At 48.7% G+C, this 19,051-nt stretch overlaps 1 protein-coding gene and 1 long non-coding RNA gene across 3 annotated transcripts in view; one reads left to right on the top strand and one right to left on the bottom strand.

Annotated features, from left to right (window-relative positions):
- Dtn (transmembrane protein 132C dtn) overlaps nucleotides 1-15,327 on the bottom strand; it is a 59,928-nt gene extending 44,601 nt beyond the window's left edge. For both annotated transcript variants that reach the window (XM_076383921.1, XM_076383922.1), the window contains exon 1: nucleotides 14,919-15,327. In XM_076383921.1, coding sequence (XP_076240036.1) covers nucleotides 14,919-15,015 — 97 coding nt within the window. In that variant the 5' untranslated portion in view covers nucleotides 15,016-15,327. The remainder of the gene's footprint in view (nucleotides 1-14,918) is intronic.
- Nucleotides 15,328-15,856: 529 nt separating this feature from the next.
- On the top strand, nucleotides 15,857-18,677 carry LOC143183356 (uncharacterized). The gene is made up of 3 exons (XR_013002588.1): nucleotides 15,857-16,083; nucleotides 16,233-16,408; nucleotides 18,355-18,677. It is a non-coding gene; the product is annotated as an uncharacterized LOC143183356 (long non-coding RNA).
- The last annotated feature ends 374 nt before the right edge of the window (nucleotides 18,678-19,051 follow it).

The raw sequence follows: 19,051 nt of genomic DNA, 5'->3' as shown, positions 1-19,051 counted from the left end.
CGAGTTCCAGGACCTCCAAGTGGAATCGCGGCTGAAATCGATTCGAAAGAGGCGCGAGGGTTGAAGCACGGCTCGCGGAGAGAAGGATCGACGTGCGTTACCGTTGTCGACGCCGTAGTTAGATCCTCGTCTGGGCGTGAATTATGAATCGAATGGAAATGAGAAAATAGACGAAGGCCGGAGAAAGGGGGCGAGGAGCGAATCGTCGGGCAGATATTGGACAGATGTCGCGAGGGCTGAGCAAATGCAGTATAGGAAGGAGCGCGAGGCGGAAACTGGAGCGAGAATCAGAAGCGGCGATGACACACTCCGTCGTCTCGTCATCCAACACACCTACGAGCCCGTGCACTCTTGACACGTACTATTACCAGGGGCACACTCGCGCAATCCCGTGCGGGCGTAATACAACCGCCGCGGCTTCGAACAAGCAATTAACGAAGCATTAAATGACGCGAGTAATCCCAAGGACCGTCTGTCTCAGCTCTCGGGCGTCATCCGAAAGAATAGAAGCAAGGAAAAAGGCTAGGAAAGGAGGATCCCTTAGGAGACTTAAAGAGCCATAATAATTGATTAGTCGCGAAGAAAAGGAGGGTCTGGTAATGACTCTTCTGGAGATCACAACGCGTCGTAAAATTACGCCATGTTCCAATGAAGCTAATTTAACTACGACTGCTCCGCTAAATCCGCGGCAAAGTTCATTTCGCGGCGGCGTCTCTTGTTCCGTTTCGAGATGCGATTCCGCAGATCTCCGTGGATAATGGTGCCACTAGGTAGCTCCGTTTTGTACTTGTCTCGCCGTCCCGATATGTCCCCACCCCGCTGCCGCGTTCATTATCGACCCTGTGCGCTTGAAAGCCGCGAAATTAAAGCACCTGGGGGGACTTTTGAATCTGTGCCGATTTCCGCTCGTCGGTGCTCGCTCAATTAAGTACTGAATTGCTGAAGAGCTCGTCGTTTCTGACGAGCTCCTTTGCGTACCTTTCGCGCTGCGGCTGCTTTTCGAGTTTCACTTTTATTGTGAATGATAACACGCGGGGAACAGTACGTACTTCAAGTTCTAGGGAAGACAAAGTCGAAGTTCCAGTGAACACTTTTAGTGATGGATGGCCTACTTCGTGCAGAGTCTACGGGAGTAGGGGAAGTCGTTTCAACTTCCAAGAAGAGTGCCAGTCTTGTCATATCTTGAGCTAACTCAATTTTTTGTCTATAAGTATTACACGTTATCGATAATATCTTCCGAGCATTTTGTCGTCGGCGAGAAGTTACATGTGTTGGAAAAATGTTATTAAAGTTTGGAAAATGCTGCTATACTCTCACCGAAATTACATTTTTTAGATGGTTATATTTTGTTGAGAACAAAATTTTAGATCGATACTGTTGGTAATACGTACTATTTATCTAGAGACAAGAAGGAACACTTGGGAACTAGCAAGATTGATCCTAAATAAAGGACAGGGTGGAAACTTTTAGTCAATTAAAAGGGGTAAAAACCCGGCATTAAATAGGGAATCACTGTAATTAAAATACACCAGTTACAAGAGTAAAATACTCTTCTTGCCAGACAAGAACGTATCTCGGCTGCGAGTCTTTGTAGGGTCGAAATCAAAATCACAGCTCAACGGATCGGAAGTTGGGTATTCTATGGAATTTTTTAATTAGGGGATACATCAAGTCGGAAGGAGGGGATCCCGATTGAAAGCTGTTCGCGTCGAATTCCAAGGCAAAAACTTTTTTAATATGCTTCGTAAGGTTGATCGGAAAAGCACGTTCGAGCGAGGGAATTCGAGTTGAAGAGACGTACTTAGGTTAAACTCGATGTATGATAAAACGTTTACCAGGGGCGGTGGCTGGTCGTTATCATAGTTCCGTGGAAAACTCAGAAGCTCGTTCCTGTAATACATTCGCCCGTATTAAATTTTCATAGGACGGCTGTGTATCGAGGGACACGCGTCGTCAGAAATATAACCGACGGTGTTATTTGTTGAGGCCGCGTCGTTGCAACCATTTCAAACTTACGGAATGCATAATGCAGTGGCGACAGAAGCCGCTTTGCAACAGAGAGCGAGCACACGAGGTCCAACCGACGACCAGTTTCACTCGCGAGTACCGGTCTTAATCTCTTTATTAGCAGAAGGTGAAACATGCGAAGCGTGACGGCACTCGAATCGAGTCGTCCTCGAAAATTCAATTGGTCTTTGCTCACAGGCACTGTGTTTCGGTCTAAAGGTTCGTACTCGGTCCTGAAAATTACGAGTAAACCCGACGCGTCGGTAAATCCCTAGGGGAATTTCAGAGGGTCGATTTATGGGGGGAGTTGAAAAGTCCCTGTGAGCGTTGCACAACAGGGATTCCACCTTGTAACTTCAGCCGTAGTCACGTTAATGACTTCTCCAGTTTTTGGAAACACACTTGCTTCGCGTTCAACGATCTGCCGAAAGTTTTACCGCGGCAACAGCAGCGGCCCATTAATTTCTTCGCTGAATCGCGCTAGAATAAAGCGCCGAGTGTACCACTTTTATTGCGTTTTAATAGCGTAACGGCTCGTCGCTCTTTGAGCTTGCAAGGATATGAATGCCGGACTCGTTGAAAGCGCATCGTATAACATGCAAATCGATACTTGATACTCTCATCGTCGAAGTGAAGAATTTATTAATTGGACCAGTCGGTGATTGATAAATAGCAAAAAAAGAGGGGATATCGAACGAAAGGAGCGGTATTTCAATCTTCCATATAGCATCCTTTAACATTTTCCCCATCCATGTCGTTTCTACCGAATATTCGCCACGAATATTCCGATCGTCTGCGAATAAACACAGTTCAGAATCTAGGAAACACGGAAGCCACGAATCTAGTGCACGATCACGACGTGCATGTGTACACGTACGCAGATATATATGGAGTCGAGGGCGATGCGAAGATACCAGGGCGGAGAAATACAGAACAGAACAGAGAACGTGGACAGAAAGACGAGAAGGAAAGGAAACACGGATAGATAAAGTCGCAGAAGATATGGCGAACGATGGAAAAGGAGACGAGATTGCAGTGCCTGTGCCCTTTCTTGAATTTTGTTATAGTCAAACGAGAGGAAAAGAATCGACTTGATAGCTTGGGTAAACGCTACCATCCCGAAATCTAAATCTGTTCCTTCCGTCTTTCTCCTGGAATTCTAAAATTCATGTTCCGTTTATGTCCTATAAATAATTCCCATTTTTACCTTAAGATTTAGAATTCGTCTAAATCGTTCTGTCGCAAATGCAAAGTGTAAGAGCACTCGCCCCGAGGTGACCTCACGGGTAGAATCAGTTGTGAACTCGTGTCAATAAAAAGTAGCCTTAATGGAGCTATTTGCAGTAGCACCCTTGCGTAAAATTCGCCTCGCATTTTCGCCGGCCTGACCCGCAAAACGACGGGACGAACAGTTCACAATGTAATCGCGTGATCGTGGAGGAGCTCTCGCGAGAAAGCCCCGTTCCGAGAAGAAAGCGAAAAAAGTGGAAAGCGGGCGAAAAGAGTAGAAAAGAGTAGAAAAGAGTAGAAAAGAGGAGGTCTGAGTGGACTGGCTGCCGACGGCACTCGCGAACGCTATAGTGGCACTCGCTTCCGGTCCCGCTTGCGAGTCGACGACGGTCTCGTCTCGAGTGTTCCGTGGGACTCTTGCCACAGACGACGACCTGCCGCTATTCCTGGCTCACCCTCGCGCTCTCTTATCACCGGCGCACTCGCCGTTACTTTGAGACACCCGCTCCGAGAACCGTCTTTGACGCGATCGTTAATAAAACGTCCGAGAGGAAGAATAATCCCGTGGCTTCGCGGCTCGTTTCCTCGCGCTTCTTTCTTTCGACCCCTAACCCAAGGATACTCGCGCGAGACGAGCGGAAAAGAGACTCGTCGAGAGTTAAAGTCGTTACGTGCTCGAGATGACACCCTCAAGGAACGTGACGCGCGAATCGAATCACTCGACAAATGAAATTCAATGTCAAACGTGTCTAGAGCTCGCGAAGGAGACCAGATTCCAATTTATGAAAAGGGAAGAGAGAGAGCAGAGTGTTACAAGAACCACTGACCCCATATGGGGCATGATTTGTGATTGGAAAGTCAACTCTCCTTTTAGGAGCACCGAACACAGTATGTTAGGTGTCATTCGTACAAGAAGCCCTGTCTACTATAGCACAGTGCCTACTTGATTCTTGTATCCCCATTTACCTGACACACGCTAATGCTGTAGGATCCTGTAGGAAGCGCGACTCGCGTTAGTACACCATTCCCATTGTACTCGCTGGTGTGAGATGATCACTCGTCGCTAGTAGACGCGCGCTACATAGCAGGGAACCCGTCTGGCCAAGGATGCGCATAAAGCAGCTTGGAAAATGAAACGAGTAGCCTGGTCTCCGACGCTACTTTATGCGTCGTGTATAATATGTAAATGACACTATATACTAACTAGACCGTCTACGGTAGCCCCTTCTTACAGCAGGCCGATCGATGTTCCCGCTGAGCTGTTTCAGCTCACTAACGGCAGAAGGAACGAGAGAAAAACTCACTGGGAACTCGTATTTCTTCGCTTTGACTTATCACCGTCGCATCATGGCGAATGCTGGGTAGAGGTGCTCGGCCTACGACCTCGGCGTGCTTCCAAACGCGCTCCGAACGCAAACGAGAACGCTTTTTCACCGCGTCTCCGCCGTGCGGCAGCTTCAAATCACTCTCTCGATATTCCCTGGTGGCGAAACTTGCTCGCCAGTCACGACCAGGAAATTCGCTCGGGAACCGCCGTGCTGTGGAGCCGCGTCAACTTTCGCAATTGAAATTACTCGCGAGCTGCAACGGGGGCGAGCAGCCCGCTGGGTTATCGCAGGTCTACAATAATCACGGGTGGTAATTCATCGTGTTATTGTTTAACGGTAAGAAATACGGGGCCGCGGCCCGCTCACAACTTTCCCCCTGTACGTGTCTCGTGTCGCGAGTTGCTCGCAGTAACTTCGGGGACACGGTAACAGGGTAATGTGCATGCCGTTCGCGTGTTCCAAGACGCGGAGACCTGGTTTGTATTACCGCGGCTAGGCGAGCGCGTTGGACCGACTAATTGAGTTACGACCCCTGCGCGTTCGTCGTTGTTATTGTTAATTAATATTCTCATTAATTAGGTAAATGCAGATGGGGATCTATCGAACGTATAGGGTGCGAGGGGATCACCGGAAGTGGGTGGGAAAGAGGGAATGCGTCGTAAAAAGACTCTTTTGAAATATAAAGTGCTTGTATGCATACTGAGGACCCTTTTAATAAGTATACTGCGCCCTTAAATAAAGAGGAAAAATATTAGCCAGATGAAACGTTGTTCAGGAGAGAACATACCAACGCTCGTCGCAAACTGCACCCAGTCAATTCTGAAAATTTCATCGAAACAAAAGAATGCCATGTAGTAGGTGCATCAGATAGAGCTCGGCAAACAGCACACGTTTTTCATCTAACGATGTCTTTTATCTTCACTTACAAAAGGGCTCTGGCCTGACCCAATATTTAGAAATCCCTGTACAACGCAGCCCCGCTATTGGCACAACCGAGAGGAAAGTAATTCTTTATGAAGAAACGACAGGAAAGAGGAGAATAAAATTCCTCGAATGAGCTTTTCCGAGGAAAGAAAAGGAAGGAAGTCTGGTGAGTCGTTGTCTGACGCGAGGCGATAACGTCGAAGTTCGGGGCCCACGTTAACGAGGTAATATACACGCGGTGCACGTCTATGCGAGCTGCAAGCCTGTAATTCGTATCACCGGTAAGCGCGCTGCACCGAGTAACTCGGTTACCAATCCCCTCTGTACATACAGCCAACACACGCGCGTATGCCGAGCGACACCCGAAACTGCGATCCATTTCGTCGACACCGGGCGAAACACGAGAGCCAAACGGTGGCGTCGACACGAATTTTAAGCCGCGGCGCGAACTTGCCTGCCCATCGACGTTACTAGAAATTCAATTCCACCCCCTACCGCTGCATCCCTTCCCTCAGTCGGAGTTCACCGTTTTCAAACCGGTCGGTCGTGTTAAAATGGTTGCTCGACGCTCGTTGCTCGTCGCGAAACTACCAGCCATGACGGTAACGTCGTTACGCTGCGATGCAAAAGCGACGGAATGATCGCGAACGAGACACCGTGACACCGTGACCGCTTCTTCAAATTCCCTGCGAGAAGATCGAGCTGCGAGGACTGAGCGGAACGTTACCGCAAATACCGCCACCCGATACGTCCAGATGCGCGACCGCAAACTGGAACGGTTAATCATGCTGCTTCGGCTCCAATTTAATATACGGGTGTCTCGAGTTTCTGATAGACAAATTTAGCCGACATAAATGTTTTGCGATGAGAGGATGACGATTAGTTGTTTAGGAGGAATATTGAGAAGCTGTACGATAAGTGGCGATATGAAAGATATCTCTGAATCTGTGCTTGCAGACAGTAAACGTTTATGACAGTTTTGTATAGAGCGTTGATGCAAAATTTATCCCTGGGGTTCATGTATAATAATAATGCGAATGTAGGGTAGTCTGATAAAGTGTGGCGTAGCAATCGGAGAATATGGATGTCCACAAAGTTAGCATTGAAATGTTCCATATATGTCAAAATTCCTATTATCTACTATCAAGCTGACGCATAACTAGTTAATATACACTATTTTACTTTTATATGTTATTTATCTACTGGATATTCCAACATCGATTTCGCCACATGAACGAGAAATGGCTAACTATTGAGCATTTTGATTCCCGACGATTCGGTCTCGTATAAATTCATCTATTAACGACAGCGAAAAGATGTCAAATAGCTGGCAAATACGCGTGGCTGAGCACGCCGAACATTCCCAATGCGCATTCGTTCCCGTTTCGAAATCGCGTTGCTCGCGGCGACGCGGAATTTCGTGGGAAAATCGAGATGGCAGAATCCCCAGATCAACGCTCGCGTCCCGAAGTTTCGCCCGGCGCACAGTGCAACCCGCAAAGTCGTGAACTCCCGTCTACAGAAGGAGCAACTGCGATTCGAGGCAGCGAGGCTAAGCTGCGGCGCTAACGTTAAGGAGAACTGCATCTCGTTGCAGCAGGATTTAACGGCGGCCAATGTTCGAGGCTCCCAAGGCCTGTTCAAGCTGATCCGACAGACTCCTGTGTACGTAAGTGAAGCAAGCTGATCGCGACGTCTGTAATCCATAAGCTAAGCTGTTGTTAGAGATCGCTGGCGCGACCGCAAGCAAGCCAAACTTGCATCTCTTGCCGTGAGTCACCTGCATCGATTGCAAAGATGAGCGGAAGGCTCGTTCGGGTAACAAAAAAGAGGGGGAACTGTGGAGGGAGAGATAGATAGACAGATGAAAGGGGAGGAGGGAATTTACGCGAGCTTCGACTGTTCGTTTCTCGATAATAACCCGCGGTGGTCGATCGTTGTCCCTCGGCGACCCAGATTCATTTCGAGCTCTATGCAGTGGTGCGTGTACACCACGAGGGGGAGTCAAGTGCGATCGATTCCCGGGCGCATAAGACGCTTTAACTTAAGTCTCTTCTAGCCAGGAGTGTGTGCATTTCAATAGAGCGAAGCGTCGTCGGTATGCGCCTTAAGACGCCCTTACGGCTCGACCTATATTCTTCCGGCGACTCTTTGTGAGCCAAGAAGCGCGTCGTGTCGCGTCGACCAGAGAACGGATAGAATTCAGTATCTTTTGAGCGCGATGAAGCCGCCCCCACCCTTGGACAGCTCCATTCTTAATTTCGGCTGGCACGAATATTCCCTGGACTACATTCACCAGTCTCCATAACGACGATTACTTTTCTTGGACGATCAATTCATTCTTTCGCTTGTCGCATCGCGTCGACGAGCCCTACGGGCTATTTCGGTTCAATCTGTCGATATTCCTGTCCATCCAAAAGGTGGGATTTCAACGTCAACTCCATTGCAGATTTTAAATCAGGAAAAGGTCAATTGATTGCATTCAGATCGCTGGAAGATCGTTTCTGGAACGCCTCTCGAACTTCAACCTATTTCGTGAACCTCCTAGAACGACCACGCATGCTAATCCCTCCTTAAGTGATCGCGCTGCGACGTATTTAACGATCACTTAACGAGGCATTAGCGTAGGTACGTAAACTCGCCAAACAGGATCAAACTAACTTCGAATCGCGTTTATCTTTCACCATTCTAGCTGCGTCTTGTACACAAACTCCAAAGAAATGTGTAACAACGATGTCGGAAAATGCAAGTTTTCAACTACGTTGTTTGTTCTTTCTACCTCCTGAATCGTGCAGTAAGAAAAGCATAAAAAATTGTTTCGAGTGGCGAGACAACCAGTCACTGCGTGAAATTAAACTGATTCCGGCGGAGCGGGCAATGGAGCGGTTTCTTACATCACCGTGTGAACTACCCCATTCGACATCGCTGCCTGTATGTATGCAAGGGTGAGGACTGGGATGAAAGTTGCGGGAGATCAGAGGTTTCCTGAAGGTTGCGCGGGTGCTCGAGGAAGAACGTGGATGGGCGAAACTGCAGCGTTTCTACGCGCGAGAATTTTGCGAATAGGAAGTACGTGCTCTTCCACGCGCGGACAAAAGTAGCGTCGATGCAATTTCACAGCCGTCGCATCGCAGGCACGGGGAAATGCATTCTTTCGTTCTGGGCGATGTGCGACGTCGACCACGTTCGTGCTTAAAATCGCACGCGAAACTACGAGATTGGAAAGCTATTTTTTCCCTCCACTGTCGCGACTTTTCTTTCGTGCAGCTTTTTAGACCGTGACAGCAGGAAAACCGTGCCAAGTTGCTTTTGATTCCGAGAAATACCCTAAGGGGTTCGCCTCGGATTGAAGTTTTCCGGTCGCGTTAAGGCAAAATTGAGGGTTGAAATGAAAGAAAATTTGATCGATGTACAGAGGTGCCTTGGTTTATAGTCACGTTTTTTGAATTCACGTGCAAAGCTATTTGTAAGAAGGTAGAAGGTTGTTCCTTAGTTTGAACTACAGAAATAGAAGCAAATAGAATTCGGAAATTTAAATATTTGAAAAGTTAAATATGTGAAAATTTAAATATTTGAAAATTTAAATATTTGAAAATTCAAATTTTTGAAAATTCAAATATTTGAACATTCAAATATTTGAAAATTCAAATATTTGAAAATTTAAATATTTGAAAATTTGGGATCAATGGCATTCAGGACACTAACTGCGAGAAAACTCATCCTGAAATAGACACGTTTCTGAGTCATGATTTATTAGCGGTGCTTCGCTTTCTATTTCACCAACACCAGAAAAAAACTGTAGAGTGATCGAAAAAGAATGAGAATCGGAGTGGTTACTAGCCACACGACAAACCGTCATTACCGAAATGCAACTGAATTATGACACAGCATCCCAGTCAATCTTCCGTGTGCCCACACCTTGTCAGGTTTAGCAGAACGAAAAGCAATGAAGACAGCAATGAGAATTCATAGCAGCGTGAAGGCGATTCTATATTTCACTCTACCTGCAAGCGACTGTACATGTAACAAAAGCTAACCGTACCTTCAAACCTCGAACGGAACACAATCGAGCGCCATCCTACTTCAAAATATGCGAATTCCAGCTCCGAACGGCGCTCGTAGTGTTTCTTTAGCTCGTTAATCATTGTACAGCCACAAATTTCCCAAATGCGATTCCTTCGCCAACGCACATACAAGTTCGCGGTTCCAGCGGGCAACACGCAAGCGAAAGGAAGGGAAGGAAGGGAAGGAAGGGAAGGGAGGGAAGAATAGAAATCGATAAACGGACACGCGACCGACACACACGATACAGAAGTTAATTCGATTAGGCGGGCTAGCGGCAGGGCGAAGGGAATGAGATCAAACATGTTTTAGATCCTCGATAACAAGCTCGGGGAATGCATGCGAAGCGGCGGCTTTGCGCGCCGGTTGTTCGCGATGACCGGGCGAAATCCTCGACAACGGCAGCGGAACGTTTATACGACAAGCACGGAAAAAGCATTCCGCCATTCGATACGCGGGCCTGGCGCTCGTCGAATCGGATATGGGTATCTCGTGGCCGGATAGCGGAGATCGATTTCAAATAAAGCGGAAAAGCCAGAGAGAAAGAGGGTAGGACAGAGAGGACCGCTATTATATTTGACTTTCGGCTTTCCTCCCACGTTCGCCAGGTATTCTCGATTTCACCGAGACTCGTCATGCCCGATTCAAAGGGTTCGCTGGAGCAAAGCTCGGTTCAGGTACGCGACTGTGTCCGAAACGATTCTTCCTCGATTTCGTATCGCGGGCCGAGCCGCAAAGAGAAAAAGTCCTCTCCTCCCGCAGGTATGCGAGCAAAAACGAAGAGAAACTGGTCCCCGCGGGGTATGTTTAGTGGCGGCGCAGGCGAGAGAAAAAAGAGAGCGAGCTTACGGGCGTACAGAACACATCTGTCCATACTACTGTCCGTGGAGGGTGGATTTCGCGTAGAAATTCAGGTAGGTAAGAATAAAAAGCTAGAGGACAAAGCGTGTATCGCACGGAACACCTGCTCCTCCTCGCGTTCCGAGGGATACCTACTGGATGAGATGCACGGCTGTCTACCGACAAGGTTCGCGTAGCTTGCCAGAAACCTTGGCTCACCTACCTACCTCTCCCAGGTGCTCCCAGCTCTCTCGTTTACCCCAACAAACTCAGACCTGTCTCTCCTCCTCTCTCTTCCCCCTTCCCACCCCCTGCCCCCCAATTTCACCCTGCCTGTCTCCGTTTCCCTTGCTCCCTCGATTTCGTTACAACGGTCGATGTAGCTGGCACCAGAGACCCCGTGGAATCATGCGACTTCGTTGCCAAGACGACCCACCTCGTGTATCGCGAAAAATCTTAAGAACCGCCGACCCTGACCACCAACGCGCGCCCCAATACGGTCGATCGAGCTTCCCCCCTGTTTTCTTTTTTATTCACGACCCTCGTGGGCCCTCTTCCGCGGTCGGAAGTAAGGATCAGCGTCGAGTCGCGGCCTCGAAACCTCTGAAACGCTAGCAATAGAGAATGGGAGAATGGCTCGGTATTTGAAGGAGCTTCGCGACTCTTGAACCATAGAGAATCACTTTCCGGAGGCAGCTGAGCGTCGCAGATAACGAGGCGCCTAATTGTTTCGGGCACTTTAAAGTTTGACGCGATTATTACGCGAGGCGACGAGGTTACACGGAACAATAGGGAGGAGGAGCTGCAGTAAACTTCGGTTCGAGAGTCAAAGTCAAGAGCGACGCGAGATGCGGACGGATTAGAGGCGGCCAACAAAGATAACGAATTATCATAGCCCCGCGAGCTGGACTTTCTTAATTCATCTCGACGGACGCGATACAGCGAGAGGCAACGTCATCCCACGCTCACCGAGTAGATCTTTGTTAAGCTGCTCTGCAAGAAAGACGCTCGCGAATTTTATTTGACACCTGAAGAATGTGCCCGTGCCGCGAAAAGGTAATGAGAATTCCTGGATCGTACGCGAGTCAGGTATGAAGTATCGCTTGTACGGATAATGAAACAGAAAGAGGGAGCCTGGCTGGCGGAACCAGTCGCTGATAGCTGCCTTCGAGCAGACGCTGGTTCTCGAGATGGAGCGAATAAGTTGGACAGCCTCAGAAATTTCGCGCGACGTTTTCGAACTTCGAACTTCACCAGTAATAATAGAATTGATGGAATGGCCCGTTGAAAGAAGAAAACGAACTGTGCGCTTTCCAATGAAACTGGGTTGGAAGTTCGAAGTTGATGGTCGTAAACAAGTCCAAGAGTACCTACCTGTGCGGTAGAAATTTCAAAGGATTTTCCTAGCTATTTTATCCGCTTAGTTTATAATGAGCCACACTCGCGATACGAATTAGGGGCAGAACCAAGAATGGTGAGAATGGAGAAATGGTAGACCTCCTTAAATAGCTAATAATCACCAATTTAAGTCACAAGTTCTATTATCCAATAACTCCTCTCGCCTCAACAAAAAGCAATAGATTAAAAGGAAAACAAGTTTTCCACATCCACGACAGTCACCCATATTTCTCCCTCACTTTCAATAAAAACGGCATTCTCCCAGGTCACAAGCACTCCTCGTAAGATAGTATTCCTCGGGCGAATCAAATAATAATCGAATAAAGGAATTCCCGCGGGAGGTCGAAAGGAAATTGCTTCCTATCGACTCCATTGTATCGCATTCCTTATCCTCCGAGATAATTTGTATTACAGAACGACGGCGCTCTTACGAACTGGAAAACGTTGAAACGGATACGATGAAGCAGATAAATACGCGGAGAGGTCCCTCTTCGTCGGAGTACAAAGGCACGGCAAACGTGAATAAACGCGAATAAAATGCATCGAACGATAGTTCCGTTGAGCGATGAATAATGTATGATACAATCTTGAGACGGAGGATCAAGGCTCGAATGCACCGCGAAGGAGTCGGTGGGCAACCGGTAATTGATTCGTTACGAGGTCGTAAACGTTTGATGAATGAAAACCAATATCGGCGTAAACAAGCGAAGGCGGAAGCCTATCAGCGAGTCGGCCGATTGGTGTAACGGGAGAACCATCGGCGAAAGAATGCGATACACATTTGCGCGGCAACGAGGAGGCGAGCGGAATCAACGAGCTGCTTATCCGCTCTGTTCCATTTCGAGTGGCGAGAACGAACTCGAACGAACTCGAACGGGTGCTTTAATGTTCGAGTAGGACGCGTTTCTGTTTGATGAGCTCACCGAGATGAAAACGTCTATTCGAGGATCGACCGAGGCGATTTTGCGAACGCGAAAGATTTCGATTCAGCTGTGATTCCTAAAAGGGACGAGCTGTCACGGAGGAACAGCTATGGGAGAGGGGACACGCGGAAAACTTCGTTTCCATCTGGGGCAACGATGAAATAAACCGCGAAACGACGGAGTACTTGTCGTTTACGTCCATTGAATACGACGGCGCCAGAGCTTCCTGGATACAGTGTTCCGCTTTTTCTCCACTCGAGTTTCTGCCGAGGTTCCGCGTATTTATCGTGACGGGACGAGTGCAGCAGCCCAGGGCCACCCTTTTTCACGCGAAATCCTCTAAATCGGACTTGGTTGCGTCAAAGGAATGGCGCTTTTAGCGGGAGCCTCTCGAGCCGAGCGAACGCAGAAAAGGAGCGTCGCGTCGATGCCATTTACGGAGAGACCCGCGGGAGAAAGCGACCAACCGTGCACAAGCTGTTCGATCGTTTTTGAAATCGAGTATCGCGATGGAACACTGATCGATCGCGATCGGCGAGGGCAATTACAGAGACTGCGATGATGGAAGACAAATCGGGTAGGCTAGGAGCGATCTACGATGTTTCTGTTTTACGTACTTCGTGGCTATAAATAAGATTCTATGGAGGATATCCTTTGTGGCTGTCCCGCTCAGAACTGTGTAGATCTTGAACTTGTCTAAAAATACTGTTTGCAATTATGGCAAGTATATCACCAGCACAATCAACAGTATTAATAAATCAAACTCGGGATTAATTTTATGCCGAGAGCATGTGATTACTTGAATCAGCCAAGACAGATCTCAATAAAAACTGAATACCGTAACACTTGAACAATTACGAATAAAGTGGACTACGTACTACGTTCTACCAACCATCTCATTTGCGTAACGATAAGAAGGAAGTCAATTAATAGACCTCTGGTCAATAAACCTCTTTGTCGATAAGAAGTCTACTACTACGTTTCCGGTCATTAAAGCGTTACGAAGAGTTAACGAATTCCGCTGCACCCTCAACCTACAAATTCCAAACACCCCATATACAACTTATCCCCCTGATATCTTCCAAGATTAAATCTTATTTCGTTCTTCTCGCCGCGTCCCATTCTACAACCTCAATAATCGGGCAGTTCGATCTGCCAGAACGAATCCGAACGAGGCAATAGAAGCAGGAAAACGAGGAACATTCTGTGTCCAGCGACCTACTAGACGAGCGTATACAAGGGTGGTTGACTGCACGGACCGAAGATACGACGAGAAAGGACAGACGGGACGGTGGTGGATTACAAGTAAAACCGGCTGTGAGGAAGAAAGAGTCATAGTAGCAGGAAGACGAGGAGGAGCGTGCAGTAAGGAAAAGGATGGGCGGAGAAAGGAGTGACGAGGAGAAGACGAATCCGTCCGAATGTGTTGAAATAGAAGGTTGTAACGTGCCCAGGGACTGATGGATCGAGAATCCAAGTGGAAGCGTGAGGGGGCAAGACGGGGGCAACAAGAGGGTTAGACGAAGGAAGAAGGACGAAGAAAGACGAAGAAAGACGAAGAAAGGGACTTCCCTGATCCCCGTCTGCTCATCGGAGAGGATGTCAGCCATCTGGCATTGTACAGCCGTGCTTCCCTACGACACTGTGCACTGTCCGAGAGGCTTGTACTCGGTGGCGCCTACCCTGCAAGTCCTCGGACAGAAGCGAGAGCAAACAACTTCTCCCGAAGGTAATCGGGGCGAAGGGGGCGATCGAGAGGAACACAACGGGGGGACTACTCTCGGCTCGTCGATTCCTCGAAGGCTCGGTCATGCTGCTCGCACCGGGAGCCTTGAAACGCACCAAAAGCGGAGTATATCCGCGCGAGCTAAGAGAACGAAAGTGGCGTCGATTACTCCCCTCCCTCCCCGATGTCTTGAATGAACCGAGTCTCTCAGCCATGGCACAGATACGACGCACTTACTCGGCGTGCCGCACGTGCCTGTTGTGCATACGTAATGCGTATTGACACGTCGAGTGACAGCACGCGGACCAAGTCACGCTGCCAGCACCGCGTCCAATCGATAAGCCGAAACGGCGCGACAGAAGGCTCGCGAGAAGATGATCGATCGGTGATTTCGGAGCACCGAGATCGATGGGATCCAGAGAGAGAGGGAGAAAGGCGAGAACGCGATTAAAAATAGAAGGGAAAGGGTGCAAGACTCACCGGCAATGGCGACGAACAGGAAGAATATCCACGTATCCATGAGTATGCCGGCGAGGCGTAGCTGGAAGTTGGTGGCTGCGGACGCGAGCTTGTCCATCACGCTTCAGGATGCATCGTTGAGGGTGGTCGTTCAGGCACGTAGCTTCTGGACCAAGTCCCACCTCGTAGATCCTGGTCGAACCGCCTCGTCGCACGGAATTCACCCACTGTCCGCGTGAAACGAGGAACCGCGCGAAGAAGTTCGTCTCGCACGTCGCGGCCGGTCTCGCGCGTGTCGCGTCGCCTCCCTCGCGGTTCCCTCACGGCTCTCCCACGGAGCAGGCTCGCATCGTTCGAGCGCTGAAGCGTAGGAGGAGGAGGAGGAGGCACACGGCGAGTACGGCGAGTACGGCGACTGGTTCGGGCCGAGGAACGCAGGAGGAGGCAGCGCTGGACACCGCGGCCTATCTCGCGTGTAACCAGCGATACGGACCGATGCGCGCTCGCTCGTCACGCGTGTCCGTTAGCTCGGTGCGCGCGTGCACGTCCCATCCGCGAGTAGCGGTGGCCGAGGAAGAGAACGGGAACGGCGACGTATCGGCGCTGGGTGCTTCGTTCGTTCGTGACGCGAGCTTCTTGCGTGAAGTACACGAGAGAATCTGTGTCCGCGCGAGCGACGTGGAGCGACGGCGTGCACGAGTACGAGGCGAGCGTCGTGTGTGCTCTCACCGCCGCGTTGCCCGGAGTATTGACCGACTCGGCTCGGCTCGGCTCGGCTCGACACACGGTGCGCCGCGCTGCGGGCCACGCAGGGGGAGACGCGGAGGGGGCGCCTGCCCTCGCTGACGACTACCATACGACTGATCGTACGCCGCTGGCTGCGCGCGCACTTAGGCCCCTACGAGAGCGGCTCCGTCGAACGACCTACACTCCCGGACGAAAAGATACTACGCCTCGGCTATCTCCCATTTGTCAATCGCTTCTTTGCGCTTTTCCGAATTTGCTGGGACTAAACATGCAGGCTGCTCTTAGGTGGATGCAACGCGAAGACCTATTCTGTTGCCGTAGGACTTGAGGGCAACGCCAAATAGCATAGTAAACTCTATTTATAAATCATTCAGCACTTCTTAGTCCCCCGGTCAATGAAGATGCGTTTCTACTACGGAGTTTTTTCTGTTAGAATATCGTAAGTGCATCATTGACGGATTATTAATAGCGCGTACTATCTGGCTACTTAAGACTGTGTGTGTGTATGTGTGTGTACCCCATGCCAATTCAATCGTTCGACCACGGACCTTGGATCTCTTGCTTCTTCTATTTTTTTTCTTTCTTTAGGCTTTGTCTCGGGACCTGTCGCCGTATTTCTTCACCAACGTGCTTTGCGGGTAAACAAACGGCTGGCTTGTACCATGCTTCGATGCCTCTCTCCTTTGTCCGGGAGCTTTTTCTTCAGATCTTGTGATCGCGAAAGGAAAAGTGTTTATACGGAAAGTAGACGCGAGCCCAGCAAGGTACAGTAGGAAAAAATTTTATGGTTGCACCTGAGAACCCTTTAATTTCTCCCCTTACAACTTAATTGCATGTAATCTACTACTTGAGACCAGTTAATAGTATTTCATAATCAAAAAGTGGGGATTTCAGGTGAGACAAGGGGGAAATCGCTTGTCCTGAGTGGCGCCTGGAGACTCTATAAGTAGATTAACATCGATATACCGATATCGGAAACTTAGTTAACAGATATCTATTTTGTTTCAAAAAGCAATGATTAGCTTAGAAAAGCTTCTGTAAACACGGTAACAAAGGGGAGCTTCCGTATTGATACCACTGCACTTGCATTGGAAATCTAGTGCTTAGATCTCCATTTGTTTAGAGACGAACCAAAGACTTTCGCCAAGCGTCAAGAGACATCGTTTATCTTCACAGCCGCTGTGAATTCGCAACTACAGTAGGGTTTTTCTACTTTTTTCCTCTTCTTCTTTTTCATTTGATAAGCGTTATCGCGGAAACGCGCGATCAGCCCAAGGCGGATAAGGGGTGTATAATGGAGAAAACGACTCGCAGTATGATGGATGATTGTATAAACAAAGCCAGAGCAAACGGTGCGCTGCACGGAACCTGTTTACCGGCAATAAGAGATCCCGCGATATCGTGATAACGCGTTATCGTAGTTGAAGTGCTTCTTCTACAGAAAAAAGGAAAGTTCATGACGCAACATTGTTATACGATGTGGCGGTGTCTCTTTTATAGTCTAGTCGAGTACAGAGTCTACTTCACAACAAGCTTCTCTCGCTAGATATTGTAACAATGGCAATTCCTTCTGTTCACGTTTTTCTTTGAAATGGAATTCATTTTAAACTGAAAAATATTCCTATTGCCGCAGCACAGTGCACTTGACAATGAAATTGAAATTCCAAGTAAAGAACCGCGGTATACATTTTTCGTAAGAGCGTCGATTTCCAGTCGTACGAATGCGAGAAAATACGGGAAGTTCTCGCATCGACTTCGGATCGAGCAATTGACATAGGGAAATTCAACGATACACGAACGCGTCGTAAACGGTGAACGTCTACCGGTAGTCTTATTCGGCGATCGATACTTGGATAACTCGTCCTACCGTGGAGAGATCCGATCTCTCGGAGCACGACGTCTTCCGGACTTAGCAAAGAGATCTATGGGCCGGATAAGGATCCGGCTAAGATCCAGCAGGTTGTTCCACGTGGAAGAAGGGATTCGTCTGTGTATAGCATTCACAACCCTCCAGACACGAACTTTCTTCCCGAATGCTATTCGAGAAAGGAGGTGTGACGGGGTACCAGAGGAAGGAACGATCGCTCCTTTCGATTTTATCTTCGTAAAACTATCGAGCCGTGAGCCATAGTACCGCGACAATGGCGTCGAGCCGTAGTTAGCCGCACGCGACCCACCGAGCCGGTCTAACGACCTGTATGGTACTGCTCAGCGGGGTACTTTTGTTTAACCGAGTGCCGTTTATTAATCGATCAGCCTGTACGCGACTCAGCGGAAAGCCGCTGCGCATTTGACGGTCAAATGCTCTTTTTTCCGTTTCCTAATGAAGAACGACACCGAATGCATCCTTTGATGTCCCAGGAAATGTCTTGTTAGAGAAATCTCCTGTTCCCTTCGAGGGAACGCAATATCTACGCGCCACGTAATTTGCCGTACAAGTCGAATGGAAAACGGGGCGCACGGAGCTCGGGCTTCCAATTACAGCTGGAGCAATATTATTGCTCGTTGCACTAGTACTTGACGAATCGAACACATTTCTCTAAGGAGATCTTCCACCGAGCTCTCTGTATATTCCCTCGGTTATTCCACTGTCAATTATCCTCGAACATTTCCATCGGTATTATATTCTGCGTCGCGTAAAATCTCGAAAAGCGCAAAAGTTTACGAACTGTTTAATCGAGCTAATAATTCTGAAATATATCTATTCCAGGCATAATGGTGGCCCCGAACAATGGATGCACTGGCTGCTCGTCGCAGCTGCAACGATTTGGCTGCTGCCAACGAACGCTATAATAGCCCAATTTACATTAACGGGCCCACCGTGTCAATAGGTCGATTCGTTTTATGATGTACCGCGGGCCGATCGATCGCATTTACAACTGGCTCAATGTGTATTAGCGTTAATAAAACGAACGAAAATAACGCGAATCTACGCGCGTGTTAGTATCAAAGGGTGGCGGCCGAGAATGGAATTACTCTTTGTGATCCGTTGCATGTTGCGCGATGCGAGTACACGGAGATTCTATTACAATAAACAGGCAGGCGTACACGGAACACTATCATTAAAATATAAAGCTGGAGAAAGGTGAGTACGGACTGGAACGGCGTAATCGGCGACAATTAAAGCGATTCGACGACGGCGACGACTGTTTTTGAGAGCGTTTAATTGGGGAAGACAACGTCGTTTGGTAAAGCAAAACCCACAGTAGCCAGTGATTCGTAGCAGTCGTGCCCATTTCGAGGCATTAATTCTCTTTAAACTGTAGAAAATGGCGCGAGTTCGGTATATGTACTTCCGCGAGGCCAATTGCCAGCAGAACTGACGCGCCCGCTGACGCAATTAAACTTTTTCTAAACGGCCAGGCTTCGATAGGTCCCGTGTGAATTGCTTTCTTTATCGTCGCTCG

Source organism: Calliopsis andreniformis, chromosome 9 (genome assembly GCF_051401765.1).
Source record: "Calliopsis andreniformis isolate RMS-2024a chromosome 9, iyCalAndr_principal, whole genome shotgun sequence".
Lineage (NCBI taxonomy): Eukaryota > Metazoa > Arthropoda > Insecta > Hymenoptera > Andrenidae > Calliopsis > Calliopsis andreniformis.
Note: the sequence above shows the minus strand (reverse complement) of the source record. Positions and strands in the feature narration are given on the sequence as shown.